At 44.0% G+C, this 27,560-nt stretch overlaps 1 protein-coding gene across 1 annotated transcript in view; it reads left to right on the top strand.

Annotated features, from left to right (window-relative positions):
- LOC138259764 (uncharacterized) overlaps nucleotides 1-27,560 on the top strand; it is a 607,309-nt gene that overhangs the window by 474,562 nt on the left and 105,187 nt on the right. Inside the window, exon 5 of the mRNA XM_069207649.1 lies at nucleotides 10,918-11,496. Within this exon, the coding sequence (XP_069063750.1) occupies nucleotides 10,918-11,496 (579 nt within the window). The remainder of the gene's footprint in view (nucleotides 1-10,917; nucleotides 11,497-27,560) is intronic.

The following is a 27,560-nucleotide window of genomic DNA, read 5'->3' as shown; positions in this document are numbered from 1 at the left end:
GCAAAGTGACTGCAGCTGCTAAGTGAAGTGAGTGTGACATAATTTTGTGCTGCGCTGAGAAGTCGGGTAGTGTGAAAGCCGTTTTACCATGGTGGACAGTAATGTTGCTATTGGTTGAGAGCAGATTGCGAAAGGATTGTGGCATTTAATTTATTTCCTGAATTTGATTTAAATTGTTGCGAGTAATTTAAATTGTGCAAAAATTAAATTTTTCAAAGCTTTGAGTGCACTAGAGGAGGTGTGTATATTCCAATCAGAGAGGGTGAAAATGTAGCAACAGAGGGAACACCAGCTTACACAGTGTCAGAAACAAAATGAGTTTCAGCATGCGTATGGCTTAAACAATGGTATACGAATACTGAGAATGAAGGGTCATTAGCATTTACTTGTAATGGAATGTTTAATCTAAGAATTTTAGACAATTATGAAAAGAGTAATGTGCGAATCAAAGCCCCCTCCAAGACCCCCACAATTTGAAACTCTTGCTATTTCATAACTTGTTGCAAGAGAGAAAGAAATGACAACATTTGAGAACAGAATAAAAAAACAGTTAAGATGTTAGCAGAGGTTAGATGCAATGCAGAACAAAAAATGTGGAGAGTGGAAATACTAGATGGAGTGAGAATGTTTCCAGCTATCACAGAGGAAGGTGAAGGGAGTACAAAATCTAAGACAAGAAAGAAGCAGACAGTAAAAGCAGGACAGACCGCAGATGAGAATAAAAAGACAGCCATATATAAAAGTGAATCAGAAGATGAGTTTATAAATCAGCTTGTGATGAATTGTCCCCCACCGGATCATTCAGTTGAGGAAGCCGTACAGAATGTAGCCTCGAATGTACAAACTGCTCCAGTTACACAAAGCCCGATTCAGATAGTTCTAAACACACCTGCAGATTAAATGACAGAAGTGCCCTTGGTTTATCCACCAGTTCCAACTTTTACTACAACACAGTACATTACAAGCCCATCTATGAATCGGGTAATACCTAGTCCTAGTGCAAAGCAGATGATGTAGACACCTGATGTGACTACACCTGTGCAGAATTTTAATCAGGATCAGACCATACCTATGTATACACCTCTGCAGACAGGGTAAAATGTTACTCCAAGTCAAACAGGACAGACTTTCCGTACTGTCTTAACAGGTCAAAGTACTGAAATGCAAATTCCACAGACTCCCTCAGACCCAATACTTTAACAGTTCCTATGACTATATGGCCAGTTTGTCCATTGTATGCTTCAGGCAGCCCTGAAAGTAATGCCCAGTTAACGTTTCAGAAGTCCCACCAGCACCAGTATTTGCAGGGATGTCCTCAATTGGTATGCAAAGATCAGTATAGTCAAACAATTTGGAGATGGAGAAAATAGCTTCTTGTGTCCCAACTGTGACCCCTATACGAATTGTAGAACCTAATCAGATGTTAAACCATGCAGAACCAGTATTAGATGTCCTCCGTGAACTCCACTTCCTTACATGCCCCAACCAGATCAGATTACGAGTGTACATTGAGGTACCCCGCAAAATATGCTTCAGAGAAATAACATTAGTTTGCAAGGTTTTTCAGAACAGCAGTTAACTGATTGGTTAGACAATCTGAGCCCTAAACGAGAAGCAGGTGCGACAAATGATAATGTTAGAACAGAAGAGACACCGGAGAGAGGCAGTACCATGAATGTGCCTAAAAATTAGAATTCAATGAATTGATTATGGGAACACTAGTGATGGAGCAATTAGAAACATACGTAGAGAATGAATTGCTCTTCATGTGCCAAGATATTAATCAACATGCAGGACTGCCTTATGGGAAGTTGTCAGAATTGGCCGATAAATATGAAGTAGATTTGGAAAAATCTAAACCCTTTAGAAGAAGATACAGCTTAGAATTCAGTACCAAAGATATTCAGAATATGAGATCACGCGGAATGAGAATGTACATTCAGGAAAAAACATTAAGATGGGGTGCATTAAGTAAATGGGAGGGCAGATGGGCTAAGGAAATAGATTGAAGTAGAATTTATCTCCAGCTGTAGCAAATTCAGCTGAAGACAATATAAAAATTATACCTATGAGAGAAATTCCAGGTGGTGGTTATGTACATGTCCTGTGGAGCAGACGTGACATATTGTTATTCACAAATGATTACCCGAGAGAGAAGTCAGTGAAAAGGTACCAGCAGACAGATTTGTGCACCTTTCAAAATGCCTGTGTGAAGATTTGAACACCTTATTTGATATTGTGGTTCCAGTTGATTTGTGGGTTGTGTGCAAGCAAAGTGTTGATGGGACTGATCGTGAAACGCCGAGAGATCCATTAACAAGTGTGAGATCTGAAGAAGTACTGAAAAGGTATTACAATGTTTCCTAGAAAGATGTTGATTGGCAGAAGATTGACAGGGACAGCACAGGAAACAAGAGTCAATTAGTGTATATTACGAGAGATTATTGCAAGTGTTCAAATAGCACAGTGTTTGTGAAACCATTGAGCCGAAAAAGATGAGTCATTTTGTATTTAGATTTGTGCGAGAATTGAAGCATGAGATCAGTACCGTGTTTCAGCAGCTTTTAATTTGTTGGCAGAATAAGCCCATGGATGTAGAACTACAGTATACAAAATTGAATTGAAGCAGAAAAAGTTGAGAGAGAAATTGATGGTGATAAAATTGAAAGCTGCTTAGACAGGAAATCGGAGCCCAGAGATGATGGTAAACACTAGTGGAATGCAAAGTGTGCAACAGCCGGTTAACATGCATCAGTTGGGTTAGAGGACATGATTTGCTGATAGACCAGAGTGGGAATGTGGTTGACGTGCAGCCAATGAAGAAAATGCAGCCTTGTCATGCATGAGGACATTTTTTGCATTGGAGACTGGAATGTCCTTATAATAATGTGAATAATCTGGTAGTGTTGCTAAGACTGTTGGCAATGATAAAGTTTAAATTCAGAGAATTCAAAGACCCAGAGTCCAAAATGTAATGACTTCTACAGTTGCACAGCTAATACAGGTTCCACAACAAATGCAGATTCCCCAACCTCTGATGCCACAGCAGCAAGTGATTGTTCAACAGCAAAATGTGAATAGGAGTGCAAATGTAAATCATTTGGTGTCACAGTTTCCCTTATTTGATCTAAGTGTTGCGGAGTCAGGAAATTAAAAAACAACACAACTCTGTTTGGCAAATAATATGAGCATTTATGAATTATGGCTTGGAGGGCAGAACAGCTCAGCGACTGATACCGCACTCAAGTGCGTCATCACAAACAACATCTTTTATAGTCTCAAAATGCCTCGAGTGCGTCTCATCACTTGTCATGCATATTGATTTAAGCACTTACTTGGTACATTGTTATCTCTACTTACGTTAGCACAAAGCAAGATTTCTCCTTGGGAAAGCATCTAATTACGCATTTACAGGAAAGCGAAGGTTACACATCTGCCATGGATACATTTGCCAATAGTCACAGTGCTTTTGATCTCAAGTTCTGAAGCGTATCAGTATGTTCTTCGTCAGCTAGCTCCACACTTGGAAACATTTCTGTCTATCCTCCCTTGCACAGCTGCTGGCCTTCAAGCATCAAGCTTATTGTGTTCCCTTTCCAAAACCACCATGATGTACACTTCCCTTGTGAATGTGCAACAGAATGTACGCCCTCCCTGTGAATGTGTTATCAAGTGATGGCTCACTCTTTTGGGTTGTGGCCTTCTACTTCCAACTGCATTATGAATAAATGTTTCTGCTCGCCCATGTCCTTGCACCCCCAGCATCCTCTCTATCCTTGGCTCTCTATTTGGACATCATGAACATTTTAGGCCTGTACTCCTCTCTAATTCACGCATTAGCAAAAGTTGGACTTCTCCTTTTTCCATATTTTCAGTAACATAGGTGATGAGGAGATTTCAGAAACATTTAACAGTGACAGTTCTGATGATGAGGATTGCATGTAAGCAGCATCCTTAGAGGTAGATCAGTGTGGTCCCTATGTAAATGCCAATGCTATGGGACACAATGTTTCATTCCTGATTGACACTGGAGCTACACGTTCCACTGTCAGAACCGCCGAAGTACCGGACTTGTCCTTGTCAGGAAAAATAATTCATGTGGTAGGAGTAGCAAATAAGCAATTAAATCCTGTTACAGAACATATCCCAGTAAAAGTAAGTTTGTTTGAGGATCGGCACCAATTTGTGGTCTGTGATTAAAGTCCTGTTAGCTGGTTAGGTCGTAATCTATTGTGTAAGATAAATTTTTCCATTAGCTACACACCCAAAGGATTTGAAATCTAAACAAATGATGACGGTCCCTGTGAAATAATAGAACAGACCTTGCTTGTCATACTGTCCCATGATGACAGTTAAAGATTTGCCTGAGGAGTTGCAAGCGACAGTTTTGCCAGAAGTTTGGGATTTTTCAGGAAAAGATTGGCCTCATAAAAGGAGTTGAGCCAGTACAAATTACAGTGAAGCCAAATGCAGTGTATCCAAGGATACTACCTTATAAAATGACCCCAGAAGTAATTGCAGGAATAACTCTCGTAATTGATAATTTAATTGAACAAAGTGTTCTAAAAGAAATCTTGAGAAGCCCATGTAATTCCCCTATTTTAGAAATACCTAGGCCCACTGGAAAATACTGTGTGATTAGGGATTTGAGAAAAGTGAACAAGATTGTTGTTTCATGTTGCCCAGTGGTACTGAATCCAGCAGTGATTTTATTCCAGGTTCTTTGTAAGGCGGAATGGTTTACAGTCATTGATTTGTGCCAAGCATTTTTCTCCATTACTTTCCATGAGGACAGTCAGTTCTAATTTGCCATTAAATTCGAAATCCACATTTTTTTCATGGTATCGTACACCTGAAGGTTATACCGAGTTACCATCAATTTTTTTGAATGTGGCAATGCTCCTACCAATTCCTGTTGTATATGTTAATGACCTCGAGGATGATGTGGAGCATGACTGTCTTGATGTGATTGAACTGTGCATCACACCGAGACCTGATATTCAAGATACCTCACTAGATAAAAATGACTGGTATGTTCATTGATGGCTCCTCTTTAAGAGCTGCTTATGGAACTCTGAAATCTGATTATGCAGTTTGCATAGTCTCAAGTGTGATAGTATCTTCATGGCTTCAAGTAGTCTTTCTGCCCAAGTAGCATAATTGGTTGCTCTTACTAGAGCATGCTGTGCTTCTGAACAGCTTAACAGGAACATTTTCACTGATAGCCAGTATGGGTTTGGTGGTGTTCATGATTTCGGAAAGGTATGGTCCCAGAGAGGCTTTATGACCTCTTTTGGATCACCTTTCCAAAACAATTGTAGAATGCATTACAGTTAGCTGTAAAAAATGCTGTTGTCAAATGTGCAGCACATCAAAAGTCAAATGGTTACAGCTTGTTAGACAATGCCTGTGCTGACCAATTGGCAAATTATTGTGCAATAAATGGCACATCCTTTAATGAGGAATGGAAGCAGCACCAGTGAGACAAATCAAAACCTCTTTGACAGAAGTTGATACTTGGGAAGAAGTCAAAAGATTGCAAGATGAAGTGCCAGAAGAACGAAGAAGTTGGAGTTTAGAGAGATGAGGATGATGATTGGGTTTCAAGTGATGGAGAAGCCGTATTGCCCAATAGTCTGTTGCTTCCGATGGCCGGGTATTATCATGAACAGGCTCACCTAGGTAGAGACTCAATGATCAGAGAAACTTGGTACAACCCTGATTCAGACTGGTTGCAGAAGCAGTGTGTCACAGATGTGCAACATGTCAACAAATGAATGTAGGGAAACGCACTGTGATTCACTTGAGTCACATAGGTAGATTAGGAGTTCCTTTCAACAGAATGCAACTTGATTTCATTGAAATGTCTGTGTGTAATGGGTTGAAAATGTTTTCGTTGTGGTGTGTGTCTTTTTGCATTGGGTCAAGGCTTATCCAGCTCGCAGGAATGATAGCCTCACAGTTGCAAAGCTGCTTTTGAGGGAATTGATACCTCGATTTGGCTTTCTGACTTCTCTGGAATCAGACCAAGGAACTAATTTCAATAATGAAATCATAAAATTGATGTGTGCAGCTTTACAAATTGTGCAAAGATCGCACTGCAGTTACAGACCAGCTGCCTGAGGCTTAATCGAGCAAATGAATGGAGCGCTGAAGTCTCAACTGGCAAAAGTGTCTACAATGTTGAAATGGCCGGATACATTCTCTTGTCCTGATAAGCATTCACAGCACACCCAACAAAAAGACGGGATTGTCCCCTCACTAAATCATTATGGGGAATGCTATGAGATTGCCAGCTGTGCCTGCAAATACACTTGAGAACATCACAGATGACTTAGTGCTGTATTATTGCAGTGTACTAGCTGATGTGGTTCTTCACTCTGTCTCCCCAGGTTGGAGAAGCAACTGCTCAACCACAACAAGAACTGTGCCACAACCTGAGTCCTGGAATCTGGGTTCTGATGACGAAGCATGAAAGAAAGTAATACTTAAAGCCACGCTAGAAAGGGCTGTTCCAAATTGTCCTAGTTACAACAACTTCTGTGAAGGTTGCTGGTCTACCGAACTAGGTACATGCAAGCCACACATGCAAAGTTCCAAGTCCTCTCTATGATACAGGCCTGTTCCTCAACAGCTGGTTACAGTGAGAGATGGGATCCAGGTCAGCCAGGCTGTGAGGACTGGACAAGTGGCTGTCACAGAGCATGCAAAGTCTGGTGAAAATCCGTGTGTTTCAGAAGCAGCTGAAGGTACAGAAGGGTTGAGTCTGAGGCAGTTGACTCCCGCTAGCTCAGAAAATGCTGAAATCCCAGTTGTGCCTGAAAAAAGAATCATGGTTGGAGACCAGTGCGGCCTGAAAAGTCTAGACCCAGTGATAAATGTGCCTCCTGCTATTGCTGAAGTGGCTGAAGAATCAAAGTGATAATGATATTGAAGGTTGTACTGCAAGGAGGTCAATAAGAGTGCCCAATCGAAAATATTCAGCTCCTAAATGGACTTATTACGCAGCTAATGATTGGACTTCATTGCCTTTTGTGCTGACAATTTGAATCTAATTGAACATTTTGAACTTTGAAATCTCATCGCAGCTTGATGAAAAGAGACATTATTTGCTGGAAGTGCTAATCCGTTATTATCAGATGGTTTATTATTAGAGACATTTGAGCTTTTAGTATTGATTTTGAATATTTGCAAGTAGAGAAGAATCTTGATGAACTTCCTAAAAGATATAGATCTTTTTAAATAATTGCAATGATTTGAGAAGATACATTTTAGATTTTTACTTGCTCACATAAAGAAAAGACGCTGTAAATTGAGAGACTTTTTTTGCATTTTTTATTTTTATTTTTGAATTCAAGGTATTTTTGGTCTGAGTCTAGGCAAGCCATGAAACCCGACCAAAGTAAAAGGAGTATATACAAGTATGTGTGTGTAGGATTGGCAACAGTATGTGTCGTTGTGAGCATTTTATTGATAATTGGATTAAGTCTGCCAGTAAAAGAGGAGATTGAGACAACAAGCACACCGATGCTAAGAGATTCAACTGCAGAAAAAAACACCTATGTGAGGATGAGAGATTGTTACACACTGACGATTCTAAAGGAGATTTGAGATCTAATGTGTATTATAAATTATTGTATGAGTATATTTAAACTATGGAAGTGCGTGATTGTTTACACCCAAAACTCTTCATCAGTTCAGGGAGGAATCACTTATTACAGCTTGCCATTAACAGATGGAAGTTCGTGTAGTCTGTTACTAACACAGTTGTATGACTAGGAGTATATTCAATACCTTTATTCCAATCATGACCTAGTGTTTTCTTTTGTGCCTGTTCATAAGCATTTGAGTAGTATTGCTACTTAAAAACATTGACATTGTGGGAGGTTTCTTTGAACCGACCCTGACTTTTGAAACCGCATATGCACACAAGAACAATTTAACCTGCATTCTTATACCAGTTGAAAAGGAGTTAATTAGATAAGTAGATGACAAAGGAAATCAGTGAAAGCCAAGATAGAAAAAGAAGTAGTTTTACAAGATTGCCAAAAGACTCTGCACATGCTTTAGGTAGCAGTAACCAAGGATACTTGTTGTTAGACAGGCAGCACGTGGAAATTATGTATATATAGACCTAATCAATGACAGACACACATTTTCTAGAAACTAGTGAATGTAGACATGTGTTTTTGCTTGAGTGTTTGGACCTTTATGTTTAATGCACAGGATCACATCATCCCAGGTGTTTATTTCATTTGTGGGAAAAATGCTTATTACAAATAGCCGAAAGGCTAGTATGGTACATGTGACCTGGGAGTGGTATTTCAGAAAAATTATGATTTGAATAATTTTGACAACACGGCCTGGAAAGAGAAACAAAATTCCAGAATTAGGGGCTAGAGCAGCAGTAAATATTTTGGGTGCCATCATTCCATCAGTTGGAGTAATCGTGAATGATCTCAAGATTAAGAAATTGTCAACAATAGTAGATAAACTATCTACTGATTATTCTGGAGCTATGTTTTTAATGGATATGGAGATGGTTGATATGTGATCAATGGTTTTGCAGAATCCTCTTACGTTAGACCTCTTACTCGCAAAGGCAGGCAACGTCTGCAAAGTTTTACATGTGCAACAGTGTTGCATTTACATACCAGATAATTTGTACAGAGATAAAAAAGTTTATCTCTAGCATCACAAATCTGAAAAACTACCTGAAAGAACTGACAGCCATCCGTGCATGGGAAGCGATAGGTAATGATTTTTCAACCATTGGAATATAGTTTGGAAACTTAGGAAAGGGAGTAGTGGGAATGATCTTGAAACCAATGTTGATTGTGCCTTTCTGTGCCTTAGCTGCACTTGGATTATACAAAATATGCAAAATGTGGGAAGAGAAAAGAGCTAAAAGTAGGGAGAGGAGGGAAGAGAGAGAAATGGAGAAGATGCGAAGCATTTAATATTGTAATCTTCACAAAATGGAGAATTACAGCAGACCTCACTGGAAAAAAACATTGAACTTCTGAGATGTCTCATTGAAATGCATGTCCTTTTTGTGACAGCATAGATTGCCATCAAAGGAGGGACTGTTGGAGCATAAATTCTAGTAATGCTTTTAGTGACCCAGACATCAGCAGAAGGTGACAATTATGCCTCATGTTGGACAGCATAACATAGAAAGCTGCACTGACACATATTTTGAAAGTGCTCATGTTTTCATTTGTTGGTCACAATTATGCCATCCTTATCGAATAATATTTTAGTGAAATATAATTGGTGTTAAAATGTATTCTAGACTCTAGATTAATTGCTAGTATCAAGACGAATTAGCATTTCCAATGTTTAGCGAAGGAGAAATAAGTTAATAAGAAAAATGTGTACATAATGCATATGCCCTTCTTTGTTATATCTAATGTGATACATTAACTACGTTTTACAGTTTATGCAATGTTTCTTATTCTGATGGTATATTAATGCTGAATTACTAGTTTGCATAGTATGTGCATTTTATTAACAAGTATTTTTCAATGCTATTTATATTTCTTGTGTTAGCATAGCTTAGGCCTGCAGAATTCATATTTGCAGTCATGTAAATGTGATGAATCACCGTTATGTCTAATGCGAATTTTTCTTTAGGTTCTCTTCTCATGAGACACTTTGCAAGTAGCAATAGGTTCTTTGTTAAATTGCACATAGCCGTTTAGTTTAGCGACATTGGAAAGGAACACCCAGGCCTGTGGGCTTAACGTGAAGTAATTTGTGTCAATTGACCTATGGATTCACATGAAACTGAGATTATCGTTTTGTAAACCCTGGGAATAAATTGAACTGTTGCAAAGGAATACCATTGTTTCCATCATTTGGAGTTGCAAGGAAAGAGGGAATGTCCTCAGGCTAGACCTGAGAAACTGACGGACTGTTGCAATCTGAAGTTTTATTGACATTTTGATTCGATGATGCCCCTTTTGAGTGACAGGATGACACTAAACTGACCTATCAAATTGATTTATGTGTTTTTATTAGGGATAGACTTTTGAAAGTTTAAGGCAGTCTTTCTGCAAATCTTCAGAACACTTGGCCTTTGTTTCTCTCTGTGCACCTTTCCTGATGACATGCTTGACTGGACTTTGCTGGTGATCTTAATGCTTTGCTGATGAAAAATCCTTGAATGTTGCCCCTTAGACAGGTATCTCTCTCCCCATAACATGTCTCTTTTTCTAGAATAGAATATATCATGCTGACACTCACGCTTTTTAATTTTCTAGCTAGTGTTCTGTAGTCCAAGATATATTTTTCTAAATTATTTTTGACTTCCTTTTTGCCCTCATGTGTTTTATCCCTTCACATGCATTTCCTAATTTGGTTAGCTCTAGGGACAATGTATATCCAGCCCACAATTGCGTACTCTGCTTAATTGAGCTTGACAAATGTTGAAATAGTTTGACCTGAGATATATGTTTCTGTGTCTCAGATAATTTCATTAATGATATTTTGATTCTTCTTGAATGCCTAATAGTGTCAATGCTAACTTGTTTGAGTTTGTTTCGCAGCTTTGGGCAACCTATGGTGATCATATATCTTTGTAATTTGATTTTGCATATTGTCTTTAGAACACTGACCTTGTGGTTGGAAAAATAAAGTTTTGAACTACTCCTGATTAGAGTTTCCCTTCCATGGCCACATTGGTCATGGTGTCTAAATTGTTGGAGTGGTGTTGATGTAACATTGAGAATGGTTCATAACACTTCGTTCTGGGTCAAATGTTCTATCGACCTTGGTGAAGTGTTTGATTCCTGTGAAGGATGAAATGCGCTTGCAGTTTCTGTTACTTAAATGAAGTTTCTGTGGTGTGGCTTACGGTTCATAAACTAGGATATCCAGCGCAGCAGTACTTTTTTCACAGATTTATTTTCTTAGTTTCTAGATCCCTACGATGGCGATTCGGAGGAAACGTCAACACATTCAGATTGTAGTTTGACTGGAATAAAGCCACAACAAGCATACAGTGAGGTTTGTTCTTGGGCTTACAAAAAACAACGTTGCTCACCATTAGCAGATGCCTCTTCCATGGAACATCCACGAGACTGTCTCAGTCCCAACATAAATAGCTTGTCCACAGTACTTGTGACTAATGACGTGTTTATGCACCCTCTGGATTCAGAAATGCCTTTAGCACATCCATGTGAGGAGGTGTGGAGCTGCTCATCTGGGGTTGCCCAACCCTCTGAACAGTCCATGGACTCGGGGGTCATTAGTGATGCAGCCCGCTTTCATTCAGGACAATTTATGTTAATAGGAATACATTCCGAAAGATCCACGGAATTCCTTGAAGGAGCAGTGAAGGCAGCTTTGCATCAGCCTCACCTAACATCCGGAAGCAGTTGTGAAAATATAGTGTCCAAGCCACTTGTAGAGAAAAGAAAGCAAGGATTCACTGCTCTTGAATATGCTGGAGAAAAAATAAAAAGAAAAAAGCAACGAGTTGCAGAAATGAAGGTACACATGTTACAGTTTCAAAATGTTTTTCCACATACTGGCATGCTTACATTTAAAGAAACTATCATTTATAATTTGGCAGATGTGACTTTCTTGAATAGTCACTACATCCTTTTCAGTTCCTATTTATAACCTATTTACATATTTTTGCAGTATATAATTTCGATGTTTCTCGTTTTTTTTTGTTTTTTTTTTGTAACCTGATTTGGGTTTAAGATGGTGTTCATGTTGGCTTTTGTATGGAAATTCTTCTTCCTGTGTTGCATTTAATGTTTTACCTGTTAAGTTGTGTATATTTGCTGTTAATATTTAGCTCTCCCATAAAACACTAAGCATTCCAACTGCACATGCATTTTGCAGAAAAAGATTCTACAAAAGGAAAATGAGCTGAAATACAGCATTTATTTAAATGAAGACAGAGTCAGCACTCTGACAACGGTAGTGGGGCATTTGTTGATTCAAAGGTAAAACGCGGCCAAAGGTTTGTGGGAAAGCCCATAGCTTTAGCATGAGTATCTAAACAGGTCAAATTAAATTACCTCGGATGTGACGCACATTGGGTTCTATGAATCATAGTTGCTCGTTTAAATATGCAAACATATTGGATATGTCTCTGTGTACTTTGGGATTTGCATGCACTGTAAGGGTTGGTGTCAGAACCCCTTTCAAAGGGTCATGCAGGGCAACTGGGCCAAACTATAGTGGTTGAGACCATTTACTCCTGAAGTCCAGGGGCACAATCTACTATGGATCCTGAGCAAATGGGTTAAGCAACCCTTTTGCACATGACTTTACATGGTAGCTGGTAACAAGGGGTCACTTACCAACCCGCAGGACAGACTGAGACAGAGCCTCTCAATCAGCCTGGCAAGGTTAGTTTAAACCTGTAAATATTTTATTTTACTGATCGTCCTTTTCCTTAACCACATTACATGTTCAGAATTCAAGCTGTACAGAAACATAGTGCTTTTGATGTAATGTTGCCCTAACTATAGGAATCTAGCCCACATGCAGAGTTCACATGACAACTGTTTTGGCTCTTAGTGCACTAATGGTACTGTCACCAGTGTGGAAGAAGTAGCAGAATTAACCTAAGTTCATGTTTAAGCACTATCACTGTTAATAAATGCTCTCATTGTAGTGCTATAATGTGGCGTGATAATGTCAAATCTTCTACATGTTATAGAAATATACGTTTACATTTTTAAGAGTGCAAATTCCACCTTTGCAGTCTTGTTCAGTCCCAGACATCAGGGGTCAGACTAGTGCTGGTGTCCATATCACTGCACTGTTTTTTTTTTTTTTAACATGTTTTCATTGTTGTTTTTTAACATAACATACACAAACGACTTCTTGGTAGGTCTACCCCCCACTACTCTTTTCTCCCTCCATCCCCCCTTCCGTATCAGCTCATTCTGTTAATCCGTGATGACAACACTTATAAGACTTCCTTGACCATTGTGTGGGTTTAGATGTCTGGTTCATCAGTTCGATTTTGTCCTTGATCTCCTTCTCTGTTGGACTCAATTGATGTTGTGATGATTACAACTCTCCGGGATCTGGCTCTTTTAGGCAGTCTATCAAACGGTCTCATTTTCTAGCTGCCTCTATTGGGCCGCAGCCCCTCGCTGCTTCTAGATGTTGGGCCCTTTCCTGCGCTTCCGCCCATCTTAATAGTATATCTCTCCATCTACCCAGGTGTGGACCCCCTTGATCCGTCCAGTGTAGTGTGATTTCTCTCTTTGCTAACACTAATGCCAGGTATTTATTTTTGACTTTTTTGACATGGGAGCGGGGAAATTCTCCCAGTAAAGCCACTATTGGCGAGACAGACAGCCTCCGTTCGGTCACCTCTACAATGTTTTGGAACACTCCCTCCCTATATTGCTTGATTCGTGCGCACCCCCACAGCATATGTGCGAGGCCTGCTTCCTGATCAGTGCAACGGGGACACCCACTATTCGCCGTTTCAAACATTGTGGCTAACTTCTTTGTCATGAGGTATACCCTATGGAACACATATAAACTAATCAGCTTGAAGCAAGCATTTCTAGATACAGTATAGATGTGTGATGTAATTCTGGTCCACTGATGTGAATCTATAGGTGCCTCTATGGCTCCCTCCCAAGCTAGTCTTAAAGTGTCCAATGGGAGCAATGTGTCCTTCCTCAGCGCTTTATATAAGGTAGATACAGCCTTCCCCTCCCACCATACAGATGATCTGACAATCCCGTGTGTGGGTGGTTCCGTCATTCCTTGTTGCCAATGAAGTTGTATGAGGGCTGTCAGTCTTGATATTCCTGTTAGGGTCTGGCCTCCTGGGAGTGTGGAGAGCCCAATAATGGGTATTTCCGGTGCATAAGGCAAGGAGGTTCTACTGCGATGTGAACTGCGTAGCCAACAATTGCACAGTGTGTGCATGTCTGGGCAGCTCATTGGGCGTCGCCCTCTGGGGTTCAACAGGATCCTAAGTAAGTCTTTTCCAGAGTTCTCTGATTGTTGCCCTACTCTTGGACATGGAGTCGCCGTATGTATCTCCAATGCAAGCCACTGTAACTGGCACACCAGGTAGTAGAGTTCCACATCAGGCACTGCCAACCCCCTCACACATCCCCACATTGTGCACTGTTGAAGTTTAGTCACGCTCCCCAGATGAAACCAACCATTATGGAGTTTATCTCCTGAAATAGGGAGCGAGGAAGAATTAATGGTAAAGTTGCAAAATAGTACGTTAATCTGGGCAGGGCTACCATTTTAACCAGTGCAATTCCCCCCTCCCACAGACAATGGGAGCGTTTTCCAGAACAGGACGTCTGATTTTAACCCCTGAATTACCTGACCCACGTTGCCCTCTGGTAGGTCCTCAGGCTTGTGGTATATTTGTACTCCAGGTATCGAAAGGTGGAAGCTATCCACTTAATACCCTGTGTGTTCCCCACCGGTGGAGTGCCTTTTTGTACGGGAAAATATGGGATTTCTGCCAGTTAATACATAGCCAAGAGAGGTCCCCGAACTTCTCAAGCAGCTCCATCCCACCTGCCAGATCTTTCTCTGTGTTGTGTGAGAAGAGTAACATTTCATCCGCCTAGAGCGCTATTCTATGAGTCCGACCCTTGATATTTAACCCCTGGAAGTAGTCATCCATTCTCTCAGCTTGCGCTAGATGCTCTATTGCTGTGGCAAATAATAGGGGTGAGAGAGGGCAACCTTGTCTGGTTCCTCTACCCACCGCATAAGGCTCTGATATTGTACGACCTGTTCGGTCACAAGCCATTGGGTTTGTGTCTAGTAGTTTTGTCCCCTTGATAAAGCCCTGTCCTGAGCCCATCCGTTCAATCACTTGGTGTAGATAGTCCCATCTAAGACTATTGAAGGCTTTCTCAATGTCAACCGATATGATTACTGCTTTCTGCAAGTCCGGGGCTTGCTGTTGAAGTACAGAAATCAAGCGTCTAATGTTAATAGCCGTGTTACGGTGAGGAATTAATCCTGTCTGGTCCGGATGAATCATGTGGGGCAGAAGGCGCGTGGCTAGGATCCAACTTAATATTTAATAATCCATGTTCAGCATGGACAGTGGACGATATGATTGCACATCTGTTGCGGGGCGCCCGGGCTTTAAGGGTGGTATAACTACGACTTCGTTAGTGGACGGGGGCAGTGTTCCTGTCTTCAGCACCTTTGAATAGAGTGCACTAAGTTGAGGAGCTAGTAATTCAATATATATGCTCTATAAAATTCCATCGGGAGTCCGTCTGCCCCCGGCAAGTTTCCCCTGGCCATTGCCTTCACTGCTGTACTAATTTCTAGGCGGAAAATTAATCCTCCAATACCAGACGGTCTGCCTCCTCTAACTGGGGGAGTTGAAGCTCCTCCAGGTTCCAAAGTTGGGTGTGAGATATGCCCGCCACCGGAGAAGCATATAGTAAGTAATAATAGTTTGTCAATCTAGCATTTATTTCTCTTTGCCTAAACAGACGCCCCCCCCCTTTCGTTCTCTATCTCTATCACTAGAGAGTGCTGTCCGCGAGGGGTCGAGAGCCATGCCAGAACAGCCCCCGCTTTGACCCCCTCTGTATGTATTCGGGTCATGTCAGAGGTCTCCAAACTTTTTTATGCCGCGCCCCCCAGTTGAAAAATAAAAATCATTGGGCCCCCCCTCAGAATTTTTCACAATTATTTTATAAACATGGCAATGTTTAAATATGTCTGAACCTACATAAACATTGCAGTTAAGTACTGTTACCTTTTTTTAAACTGCAATAACATGCTTCTGCTTGAAACAAAGGCCTGTTATCTGTATAATATTTATTTTGGCCAGAGTCTGGGCCCCCCCGAGATCACTTCAGGCCCCCCTAGGGGGGCCCGCCCCCCAGTTTGAAGACCTCTGGGTCATGTAGTTTTTATGATCAAAACATCTTAGTCTTTCTATTGATATTACAACCTTTTCTTAAGCCTGTGTAATCAAAGGGGACATTTCCGGGGCACCTGGTCTCTTCTGTTCCAGTGCTCTGAGTCTCTCTTCATAGTCCCCAATTTCTTTCTCAAGGGGCTTCTTCATCCCCATCACCCCGGTCATGCACTGACCCCTGACTACCGTTTGAAGGCCTCCCACTCTAAGGCACGAGAAGGCGCAGTTCCCTCATTATGCTTGAAATAAGTCTGAATCGTTTTGCCAATCGACTACCGGAAGGCACCATCTTCTAGTGTTTCCACTCTTAGCCGCCAATCCAGTATTAGGGGACGCTCCCTGGGCCAGGCTAGCCTAAGGAATAAACGGTTATGATCTGAAATTGTGCGGCAGAGGTACTCTGCATCATGGGCCATGCTATTTGTGAGAAAGTAGACTCTTTCTAGCCTTGTTACCCCCACTTTTGGCCTGTTTGTGAGTGTATGTCAGGGTGTTTTCACTGTCTCACTGGGACCCTGCTAGCCAGGGCCCAATGCTCATAGTGAAAACCCTATGTTTTCAGTATGTTTGTTATGTGTCACTGGGACCCTGCTAGTCAGGATCCCAGTGCTCATAAGTTTGTGGCCTATATGTATGTGTTCCCTGTGTGGTGCCTAACTGTCTCACTGAGGCTCTGCTATCCAGAACCTCAGTGGTTATGCTCTCTCATTTCTTTCCAAATTGACACTAACAGGCTGTGACCAATTTTACCAATTTACATTGGCATACTGGAACACCCTTATAATTCCCTAGTATATGGTACTGAGGTACCCAGGGTATTGGGGTTCCAGGAGATCCCTATGGGCTGCAGCATTTCTTTTGCCACCCATAGGGAGCTCTAACAATTCTTACACAGGCCTGCCACTGCAGCCTGAGTGAAATAACGTCCACGTCATTTCACAGCCATTTACCACTGCACTTAAGTAACTTATAAGTCACCTATATGTCTAACCTTTACCTGGTAAAGGTTAGGTGCAAGGTTACTTAGTGTGAGGGCACCCTGGCACTAGCCAAGGTGCCCCCACATTGTTCAGGGCAAATTCCCCAGACTTTGTGAGTGCGGGGACACCATTACACGCGTGCACTACACATAGGTCACTACCTATGTGTAGCTTCACAATGGTAACTCCGAATATGGCCATGTAACATGTCTATGATCATGGAATTGCCCCCTCTATGCCATCCTGGCATAGTTGGCACAATCTCATGATCCCAGTGGTCTGTAGCACAGACCCTGGTACTGCCAAACTGCCTTTTCAGGGGTTTCACTGCAGCTGCTGCTGCTGCTGCCAACCCCTCAGACAGGTTTCTGCCCTCCTGGGGTCCAGCCAGGCTTGTCCCAGGATGGCAGAACAAAGGACTACCTCAGAGAGAGGGTGTTACACCCTCTCCCTTTGGAAAATGGTGTGAAGGCAGGGGAGGAGTAGCCTCCCCCAGCCTCTGGAAATGCTTTCATGGGCACAGATGTTGCCCATTTCTGTATAAGCCAGTCTACACCGGTTCAGGGACCCCTCAGCCCTGCTCTTGCGCGAAACTGGACAAAGGAAAGGGGAGTGACCACTCCCCTGACCTGCTCCTCCCCTGGGAGGTGCCCAGAGCTCCTCCAGTGTGCTCCAGACCTCTGCCATCTTGGAAACAGAGGTGCTGCTGGCTCACTGGACTGCTCTGAGTGGCCAGGGCCAGCAGGTGACGTCAGAGACTCCTTCTGATAGGCTCCTTCAGGTGTTGCTAGCCTATCTTCTCTCCTAAGTAGCCAAACCCTCTTTTCTGGCTATTTAGGGTCTCTGCTTTGGGGATTTCCTTAGATAACGAATGCAAGAGCTCATCCGAGTTCCTCTGCATCTCTCTCTTCACCTTCTGCCAAGGAATCGACTGCTGACCGCGCTGAAAGCCTGCAAAACTGCAACAAAGTAGCAAGGACGACTACCTCAACTCTGTAACGTTGATCCTGCCGCCTTCTCGACTGTTTTCCTGGTGGTGCATGCTGTGGGGGTAGTCTGCCTCCTCTCTGCACTAGAAGCTCCGAAGAAATCTCCCGTGGGTCGACGGAATCGTCCCCCTGCAACCGCAGGCACCAAAGAACTGCATCACCGGTACCCTGGGTCTCCTCTCAGCACGACGAGCGAGGTCCCTTGAATCCAGCAACTCTGTCCAAGTGACTCCCACAGTCCGGTGACTCTTCAGTCCAAGTTTGGTGGAGGTAAGTCCTTGCCTCCCCACGCCAGACTGCATTGCTGGGAACCGCGACTTTTGCAGCTACTCCGGCTTCCGTGCACTTCCGGCGGAAATCCTTTGTGCACAGTCCAGCCTGGGTCCACGGCAGTCTAACCTGCATTGCACGACTTCCTAAGTTGTCCTCCGGCGACGTGGGACTCCTTTGTGCAACTTCGGGTGAGCACCGTTTCACGCATCTTCGTAGTGCCTGTTCTGGCACTTCTGTGGGTGCTGCCTGCTTTTGAGAGGGCTCCTTGTCTTATCGACGCCCCCTCTGTCCCCAGACGCAATTGGCGACTTCCTGGTCCCTCCTGGGCCACAGCAGCATTCAAAAACCCTAACCGCACGATTTGCAGCTAGCAAGGCTTGTTGGCGGTCTTTCTTCAGGAAAACACTTCTGCACGACTCTCCACGGCGTGGGGGATCCATCCTCCAAAGGGGAAGTCTCTAGCCCTTGTCGTTCCTGCAGAACCTTCAGCTTCTACTGTCCAGTAACAGCTTCTTTGCACCCACAGCTGGCATTTCCTGGGCATCTGCCCATCTCCGACTTGCTTGTGACTTTTGGACTTGGTCCCCTTGTTCCACAGGTACCCTCGACTGGAAATCCATTGTTGTTGCATTGCTGGTTTGTGTCATTCCTGCAGAATTCCCCTATCACGACTTCTATGTCCTTTGGGGAACTTTAGTGCACTTTGCACTCACTTTTCAGGGTCTTGGGGTGGGCTATTTTTCTAACCCTTACTATTTTCTAATAGTCCCAGCGACCCTCTACAAGGTCACATAGGTTTGGGGTCCATTCGTGGTTCGCATTCCACTTTTGGAGTATATGGTTTGTGTTGCCCCTATCCCTATGTGTCCCCATTGCATCCTACTGTAACTTTACATTGTTTGCACTGTTTTCTAATACTATTACTGCATATTTTGGTATTGTGTACATATATCTTGTGTATATTTGCTATCCTCATACTGAGGGTACACTCTGAGATACTTTGGCATATTGTCATAAAAATAAAGTACCTTTATTTTTAGTATATCTGTGTATTGTGTTTTCTTATGATATTGTGCATATGACACTTGTGGTACTGTAGGAGCTTCACTCGTCTCCTAGTTCAGCCTAAGCTGCTCTGCTAAGCTACCATTATCTATCAGCCTATGCTGCTAGACACCCTATACACTAATAAAGGATAACTGGGCCTGGTGCAAGGTGCAAGTACCCCTTGGTACTCACTACAAGCCAGTCCAGCCTCCTACTCTATTGACTTCGGGTGATGCCAAGAAAATGTCCAGTCGGACATGCAGATCATGTAGGCTCGAATAAAAGGAGTCATCCTGATCTCTGGGATGCAAATGTCTCCAAGAGCCTGAAGCCCCACTGTGTTGTTGACAATCTGTAAATGCCTTGGCTCGCTCCCGGTGGTGGGGGCCGGGCCGGCACTCTGTGGGTGCGCCCAATCACAAAGAATGGAGATTGTCCTTCAGGGGCCACTTCCTTGCTTATCTATTCTCTACTCCTTAGGATTTCTCCAAGCGGTTCTGGGCTTCCCTAAATGCAACCCAGGATCTTCCATGTCAGGTACCATTGCAGGCACTCTTGCACTTACTGTACATACACAGCACACATACTATCCAGCGCTATCACCGCCATCTATTGTGCCACCCTAGGTGCACATTCATCCAGTACACACAATCATTCCGTTTGCACTGCTCAGTACAGTATTGTTTCTGTATTGTGCTCTGGAGTGCTATGTGTAAACAAACACTTTCAGTACACACACTTACCATGCGCACGCTGTACAACACTTCACCCTTCATGTATGGTACTTCTCGCAAGCACACATCCACCAGGCACATGCTTTCATTGACCACGCACTGCAGAACCCTACATCTTTCATGTAATATATTCCTCTGACATACATATTCAGTACATGCAATGACCATGCATGTACTGCACAGCACTGCTCCTGTACTGTGCACTACATGTATGTGTTCCTGGGAAGGGTAGACTTACCACTCTTGTGCTGTGCCTCATTCTACATCTACCTGATTTAGGCCAAGGGTGAGCTAAGCAAACAGCAGTGTAACCTTTTAAAAAGGTGAGTGAGCCTGTAGGCCTCACCCCAGTGACTGAGTGAAAATGACCTGTTCACTCCTACTGATCACAACACAGTATGCTGCTACCATCGCGTTTATTCTACTTAGTTCTTGGCTAAGGCGTTATCCCTCCACCACTATGAGGGTAGCTCTTTGGGTACCCCTCTGGCCCAACGAGACGTAATCTGTGAGACAGGACTGTGTCATGGCACGCACATGATCCATGTTTGGCTGTGACATGGTACACATCTTTTAACATGTAGAGACCCAACAGTTGGTATACACTAAAATTGGTTTGAGGGATCAAAATGTTGTTTTCTAAACTGTTTTATTTTAACAATTTAAACTTTTGTTGAGCAGTTACAACAGGGCCGGTGCCCACTCACTATGGTACTGCAGAGCACACACCTTGATTTATACACATGTTCTTTTGATCTGGCACAATAGTCCATACCTTGGGTCCATTCCTTGATTAATGGAGCCATGTTTCAGCCTCCAGTGGAGGAGTATTTCCTTTGGCTACTAACAGTCTCAAGTCCCAGTCTTGCGCTCTGCAGCCTCCCCACTCATCCATCAAGCCTAAGAGCCCCAACGTGGGATCAGTTGCAACAGGCATACCCATGATCTGAGTCTGTCTGTCATAAATGCCAGAACCAGTCTCTTTATATAATTGGGGAGCCACAAACTGTGAAATAAGATACCTAGTTGCACCCCACATCTCAAACAGTGGGGATTCATATCTTCCTCCTCCTACTCATTCAGGTTAGGCTGTAAAATATGTAGAGCATGTAATGAAATAGGGTTTTTGCAGGTTTCCCCTCACCCTTTTCCCCCATTTGGACTATTAGCAGCTGCAGCCCTGAGTGGAAACTCTGCCTTACCAAAAAAGTGGGTGGTGCAAAAAGAGGCTTTTCCTTACATGCCCCCCTCCAGACGAAAGGCGATGAGCAAGTTAACCCTTATCCTGGTGGTTCTCATTATTTAAGTGGGAAAACCTGGAAAGGCCATCTGCATTGGCATGGTCAGTCCCAGGTCTGTGTTCCACTGTAAAGTGTATACCCTTTAGGGAGATGGACTCCCCCTCAAAAGTTTGGTATTCTTTACTTTCATCTGCATAAGCCACCTGAGAGGTATGTGGTCAGTTTAAACTTTGAAGTGAATCCCAAACAAGTAGGGTTTTAGCTTCTTCAGGGACCAAACCACATCAAAGGATTCCCTCTCCTTGGCACTCCAACGTTGCTCTCTGGGGAGGAGTCACCTGCTAATAAAGGAAACTAGTTGATCTTGACCCTGGTCATTTAGCTGTAGCAGAACTGCCACAATCCCATGTTGTGGAGCAGCTGTTTGAACAACAAACTTTTTGGTGAAGTCAGGTGCCTTTAGAACAGGTGCTGAGCAGCGAGCTTCCTTTAGGGTGTTAAATGTGTTTTGACAGGAGTCAGTTCAATTGACTTTAATTGGCTGTTTCTTAGAGGTAAGTTCTGTTAAAGATGCCACTATGGTCCCATAACCTTCCACAAATCTCCTATATTACCCAGTCAATTCTAAAAAGTCTGACATAAGTCTGGTTCTTTGTAGCTTCCCAGGCCAGAAGTGTCTGGTTCTTGGGCTGTAGAGGAGATTGTACATGGCCTCCACCAACTTGGTAGCCCACGTACACTACAGAACCTTGCCCTGTCAGACACTTGCTTTCTTTGATAGTCAGCCTTGCCTGTTGAAGGGCTTGAAGCACTTACTTGATGTGGACCAGGTGATATTCCCAGGTGGAACAGACTACAGCAGTGTCATCAAGATATGCTGCACAGAAAATGTTCAGACCTGAAAGAACTCTGTTCATGAACCTCTGAAAGGTGGCAAGTGCATTTTTCAACCCAAAGGGCATCAATCAGAACTGAAAGTGGGCTTCTCGGGTTGAAAAGGCAGACGTTACCTTATCTTCTGGTATGATGGCTCTCTGCCAATAACCTGAAGTCAGGTCAAAGGTACTCAGATATTTTGCAGTGCCCAACCTGTCTATGAGCGCATCAGCTCTCGGGATGGGAAGAGCATCAGTCTTTCTGATTACATTCAGGCCTCTATAGTCTACACAAAACGTTAGCTCAGGTTTTCCTCCTTTTGGATTAGCTTTAGGCACCAAATCCACTGGACAGGCCCTTGGACTATTAGAGGGCTTAATCATCCTTAGCCCTAGCATTTTAGTGACACCTGCTTTTATGCTAGCCTTGACCTGATCTGACAGTCTGTAAATTTTGCTTTTGACAGGTAGATTGTCCCCTGTGTCCAAATCATGGGTACACCATGTTGTTAGACCTGGTGCAAAGGAAAACAATCCAGCAAACTGCCTAAGTGAGTTAAGAGAGTCTGTCTGTTGCTGACTTATCAAAGTAGGAGAGAGTGCTACTCCTTCCACTGAACCATCTTTGACATTGGAAGAGAGCAGGGACGATAGATGGTTACTTTCTTCCTCTTCCCCACCATCTATCACCATGAGCGTAGTCATATCAGCTCTGTCATGATGTAACTTGAGCTTGTTCAGATGTATCACCCCCTGGGAGTTCCTTGAGGTACCGAAATCCACCAACTATTTGACCTCTCCCTTTTTTGTTTCCATGATAGGGTAATGCCCAGTCCATTTGTCTTGGAGTACCCTGGGTGCTGCAGGCTCCAACACCCAAACCAGTTACAAAAGTCGGTACTCAACCAAAGAAGCCTTTTGGTCATACCAGTGCTTGACAATCTTTTGATTGGCCTTCAGGTTCTTGTTTGCAATTTTCATGTACTTCTGGAGTGAAGGCCTACTACATAGTCTAGGATGTCCCGTTTGGGCTTCTTGAGGGTTCTCTCCCAACCTTTTCTAACCAGCTTTAAATGACCTCTGACAGGGTGTCCAAAGAGCAGTTCAAAAGGGCTAAATCCTACTCCTTTCTGAGGAATCTCTCTGTAGGCAAACAACAGAAACAGGAGAAGAATATCCCATTTCCTCCTGAGTTTCTCTGGTAAACCCATAATCATACCTTTCTATGTCTTGTTAAATCTTTCAACAAGGCCATTTAATTGTGGATGGTAAGGTGTGGTGAACATATACGTCACCCCACATTCATCCCACATTGCTTTTAGATAGGCAGACAAAATTGGTGCCTCTATCTGAAATTACCTCCTTAGGAAATTCTACTCTAGTAAAACTATTAAGGAGGGCTCTAGCCACTGCAGGGGCAGTATCTGTCCTAAGGGGATGACTTCAGGGTATCTAGTGGCATGGTCCACTACCAGTAGAATGAATCTGTTCCTTGAGGAAGTAGGTGGGTCTAGAGTACGAACAACGTCAATCCCCACTCATTCAGAGGGTGGACAGGGGACCCCCACCAGTGGAAGTTATATCAGGGGCCTTTGGTTTGCTACCAGCCTTGCCACAGGCCTGGCAGGTCACACAAGAGCGACAGAACTCATTAACTTTTTTCTTTTTCTTTTTTTTTTTTTTTTAAATCAGGGACCAATAAAAATGATTGATCAACCTGTCCTAGCTTTTAGTCTGTCCCAGATGTCCAGCCAAGGGGATGTCATGGGCCAAGTTAGAGAGGAATTCTCTCTACTGTTGGGGGACCACCACTCTGTTTGTTGCCCACGGTTTGGGGGGTCCCTTGCCTCACTATTCAGGATCCCCTCTACCCAGTATAACTTATGGATACCACTGACATCATCTTCCTCTCTGACAGCTAACTGTCTCAGGCCCTCAAGAGTAGCTCAAGTCTTTTGTCCTAGGCTTGACAGCCCTCTGGAGGCATCACTTGCTCCTTCAAGTTCCGCAAAGTTATTTTAGTCTAAAGTTCTTGTAATGTGCATGGCTACCCGAAGGCCTCCCAGCACTAGAACAGACATTGCAGTTCACCAGATCACCACAGAAAGGGAGTTAATTCCTAAACAGCCAAGTTCACAAGGCCTTACGGAAAGATAATTTGCGGTCCAATTGGCATAAATCTAGTGGCAAGGTGTTCCGGAGTTTGGGAACCAAATAGGCCATTGAGCGGCCTCCCCATTGAGACCTGTGAATCTTAGGGACAATCAGTATGTGTGCTGACCAGGTTATGTGGGGAGGCTAAAGGTTTTAGCAATGAGGGACCTTTGTTGTTTAGTGATCTCTGCATAATATGTAACACCTTAAATTGCACTCGCCGCTCTACCGGAAGTGAATGCAGTTCTGCCTGAACCCTTTCGGTGGACTGGTGTCTCTGGATATTCATGAGAAGCCGAGCAGTGACATTCTGGAAAACCTGGAACCTTTTAACTATATATCGAGGTGAACCAAGGTATTAGGCATTACCATAATCCAGGCATGATATTACAGGGGTCTTCAAGGCAGGCAAGCCTCTCAAGGCAACACCCTGCACTTCACATATCAGGCCCTCCCCCTAAGGTTTGGGCTCCCTCTGGTTCTGAGGACTTTTTGCAGACGGCTTCCTGCCCTTTGTCTTGTCACTAGGGACTGGCCCCACTGTTTCAGGATCCACAGTCCCTGTACTTTCCCTTAAGGCCTTCTGTGCTCTAGTGGCGATACAAACCCACTCAGGGAGACCCAGCATTGCTGCATGAGTCCTTCTCTCCACCTCTACCCAGGCAGAAGTTTAAAGGGCATTGCCCAGCATAGACACTCCACTGGGATGGCAGGGGACACAGCTACTTTCCTAGAACTAGTAACCCAGCCCACTCAAAGTCTACCACAGCTATGGGACGTGGCTTTGTGACATTGTCAGAGTTGACTATCTCATGCACCTCATCTGGTTGGATCTGGATTGGGGAAACCAGCTTAGACATCACTATGGTTATGCTGGCACCTGTATCCCTCAAGTCCTGGACTTCCACCCCAATGGGTTTTGGCCACTGTCTGTACTTTACCAATTTTGGAAGGCCAGTGGGACAAATTTTCAATTTCTTCACCACCCAGGGAAACTAATGTGGTTTAAGTGTACCCTTAGCAATCTTCAGGGACAACTTCCACCCCAATCCCTTAACTGGCCATCCCCTTGAGAGTTCCACCAGTGGTGACTTTAAGGTGTATGCAGCATCACCTGTCTTGTGCCCTGGCTGTCTACAGTCAAAGCACATCCCAGCCTTTAAAGGGTCAAAATTATTTCCCTTATTGCCCTTGCCCTTATTTTAGGATGTGGTATTGGCTTCCCCCCCCTTTGGCTTCTTTTGGGGACACTTTGGGTTTCTCAGACTTTTTAACCCCCCCACATATTTCCCCTGTAGGGGGTCCAGTCCTCCCTTTTTGTGTTAACCACCTGAGGACTTCTTGGATTCCCCAGTTTGTACCACTCATCAGCTATCTTCCCCAGCTCTTGAGGGCTAGATAGCTTAGAGTCTACCAGATGCTGGTGTAACTTCTCTGAGGAACTATGTGTCAAGATGTGTCGCGGTTCTCAACGGTCTTACCCTCGCAACGGAGAGGCGTAGGGGAACGGTCCTTGTTCCGACGGGTTCTGCTCTGGCCGAGGTAGGGGCGACCCCTTCCGGTAGCCACGGTGCTGTTTGGTATGAGCGAACCACTACAGTCCGTGCCCTCCAGAAGGAGTCCCAGAGGAAAAACCCCAGTAGGGTAAAAAACCTCCACAGGAACTCCCTGAAATGAAAAGGAGGACACCAGGGTATTAGGACCGCAGTTCAGGAAGGCAGGAAAACAAAGCAAATCAGGAACAGACAGGATTCGCAGAAGGATATCAAATAGGAGCGTGACTATCACCAAGGAGTGTTGCAACGCAATGAACAGGCAGTTGGAATCCCCTTAAATACCCCTGGAGAGGAAACAGGAAACAGGAAGTAGAACACCGCCATCTTGGATTGGGGAAAAGAAAACAGTAATGAATTAGGTATGTGTGTTAGACAATGCATGCTGGGTAGAGAGGAAGTGGTAAGCATGCTGGGAAGAGAAAAAAGGCAAGTATAAAGAACCCCCAGTGTAAGGGTTCGGTTTGTCCTAGGAACATCGGTAAGTGGTGGTGGGCAGGTGAATACATGCAAGAGAAATAAATGTTAAGCGCATAATGCGCTGTGTGCGGCCATGCCTGAAACCCCCTCGGGGTTTCAGGCTCTGCCGCGTCTGCCTTTAAGGCAGAACTTGAAAAAGGGGAAGCGGCGAGCGCCGTGACCCCCAGACCGGCTACCTGGAGCCTTTATGGCCCTCGCCGGAGCCGCGGCGACCCCCGCGACCTGGGTGTCTGCCTCGGCGTCTACCGCGGCCCGGGCGTCGGCCGCGGCAAAATTAACGTGCCGCGCCGCGGCAACCTGAGCCCGCGGCCGCAGCAAGCGCTGCGGTGTAACAGTATGCCCCCTCCCAGAGGCCCCGGGTTTGTGAGGGAAGAGCCGAAAAAAGCGGCGGATTAAAAGAGGAGCATGGACTGAAGAGGCATCCTCCCAGGAACACTCACTCAAAGGGTACCCCTTCCAATGAATAAGGTATTGGAGGCGCCCATGGAAAAATCGAGAGTCACAGACCTCCTGCACTTCGTATTCAGGCACATTGTCAACCAACAAAGGAGGGGGACAGGGCAACTGCCTATGAAAGAGATCAGGACGGTAAGGTTTCAGTTGCGAGACATGGAATACTGGGTGGATCTTCCATGTCCGAGGTAGGCGAAGACGCATGGACACTGGGTTGATCTTCTTGAGAATGAGAAAGGGACCATAAAAGCGGGGCTTGAATTTGTTTTGGGTGAGTCGGAGAGGTAGGAATCTAGAGGAGAGCCAGACCTTATCATGGACTTGATATAGAGGAGCCGCACAGCGTCTCCTATCTGCTATTGTCTTCATGCGGGACTTGGTGGACACAAGGTTAGAATGGATAATTCGCTGTATACCCCGTAGCTGTCGAACGAAAGAGGAGATGGCGGGAAGGTTGGAGTTGTCTCTCAGGGGAGTTGGGAAGGCCCTGGGATGGAAACCATAGGAGCCATAGAAAGGAGAGACTTTAGAGGCACTGTGTAGAGAGTTATTATAGGAGAATTCGGCAAGCGGTAAGTAGGGAGCCCAATTACTTTGTGTAGCGTTACAGAAGCTACGTAAGTACTGCTCGAGACCCTGATTGAGTCGTTCTGTTTGTCCATTGGTTTGAGGGTGGAACCCGGATGACAAGGCCACCTGGATCCCCAAGATCTTGCAGAATTGGTTCCAGAAACGGGAGATATATTGGGGACCTCTGTCTGATATAATAACTTGGGGTAGCCCATGTAGCCTGAAAATTTCTTGAGTAAAGACCTGACTTAACTCCTTTGCCGTGGGTAACTTTCTCAAGGCCGTGAAGTGGGCCATCTTGGTG

The sequence above is a fragment of the Pleurodeles waltl genome, chromosome 9, assembly GCF_031143425.1.
Source record: "Pleurodeles waltl isolate 20211129_DDA chromosome 9, aPleWal1.hap1.20221129, whole genome shotgun sequence".
Taxonomy (NCBI): domain Eukaryota; kingdom Metazoa; phylum Chordata; class Amphibia; order Caudata; family Salamandridae; genus Pleurodeles; species Pleurodeles waltl.
This window is presented reverse-complemented; position numbering and strand designations above follow the sequence as displayed.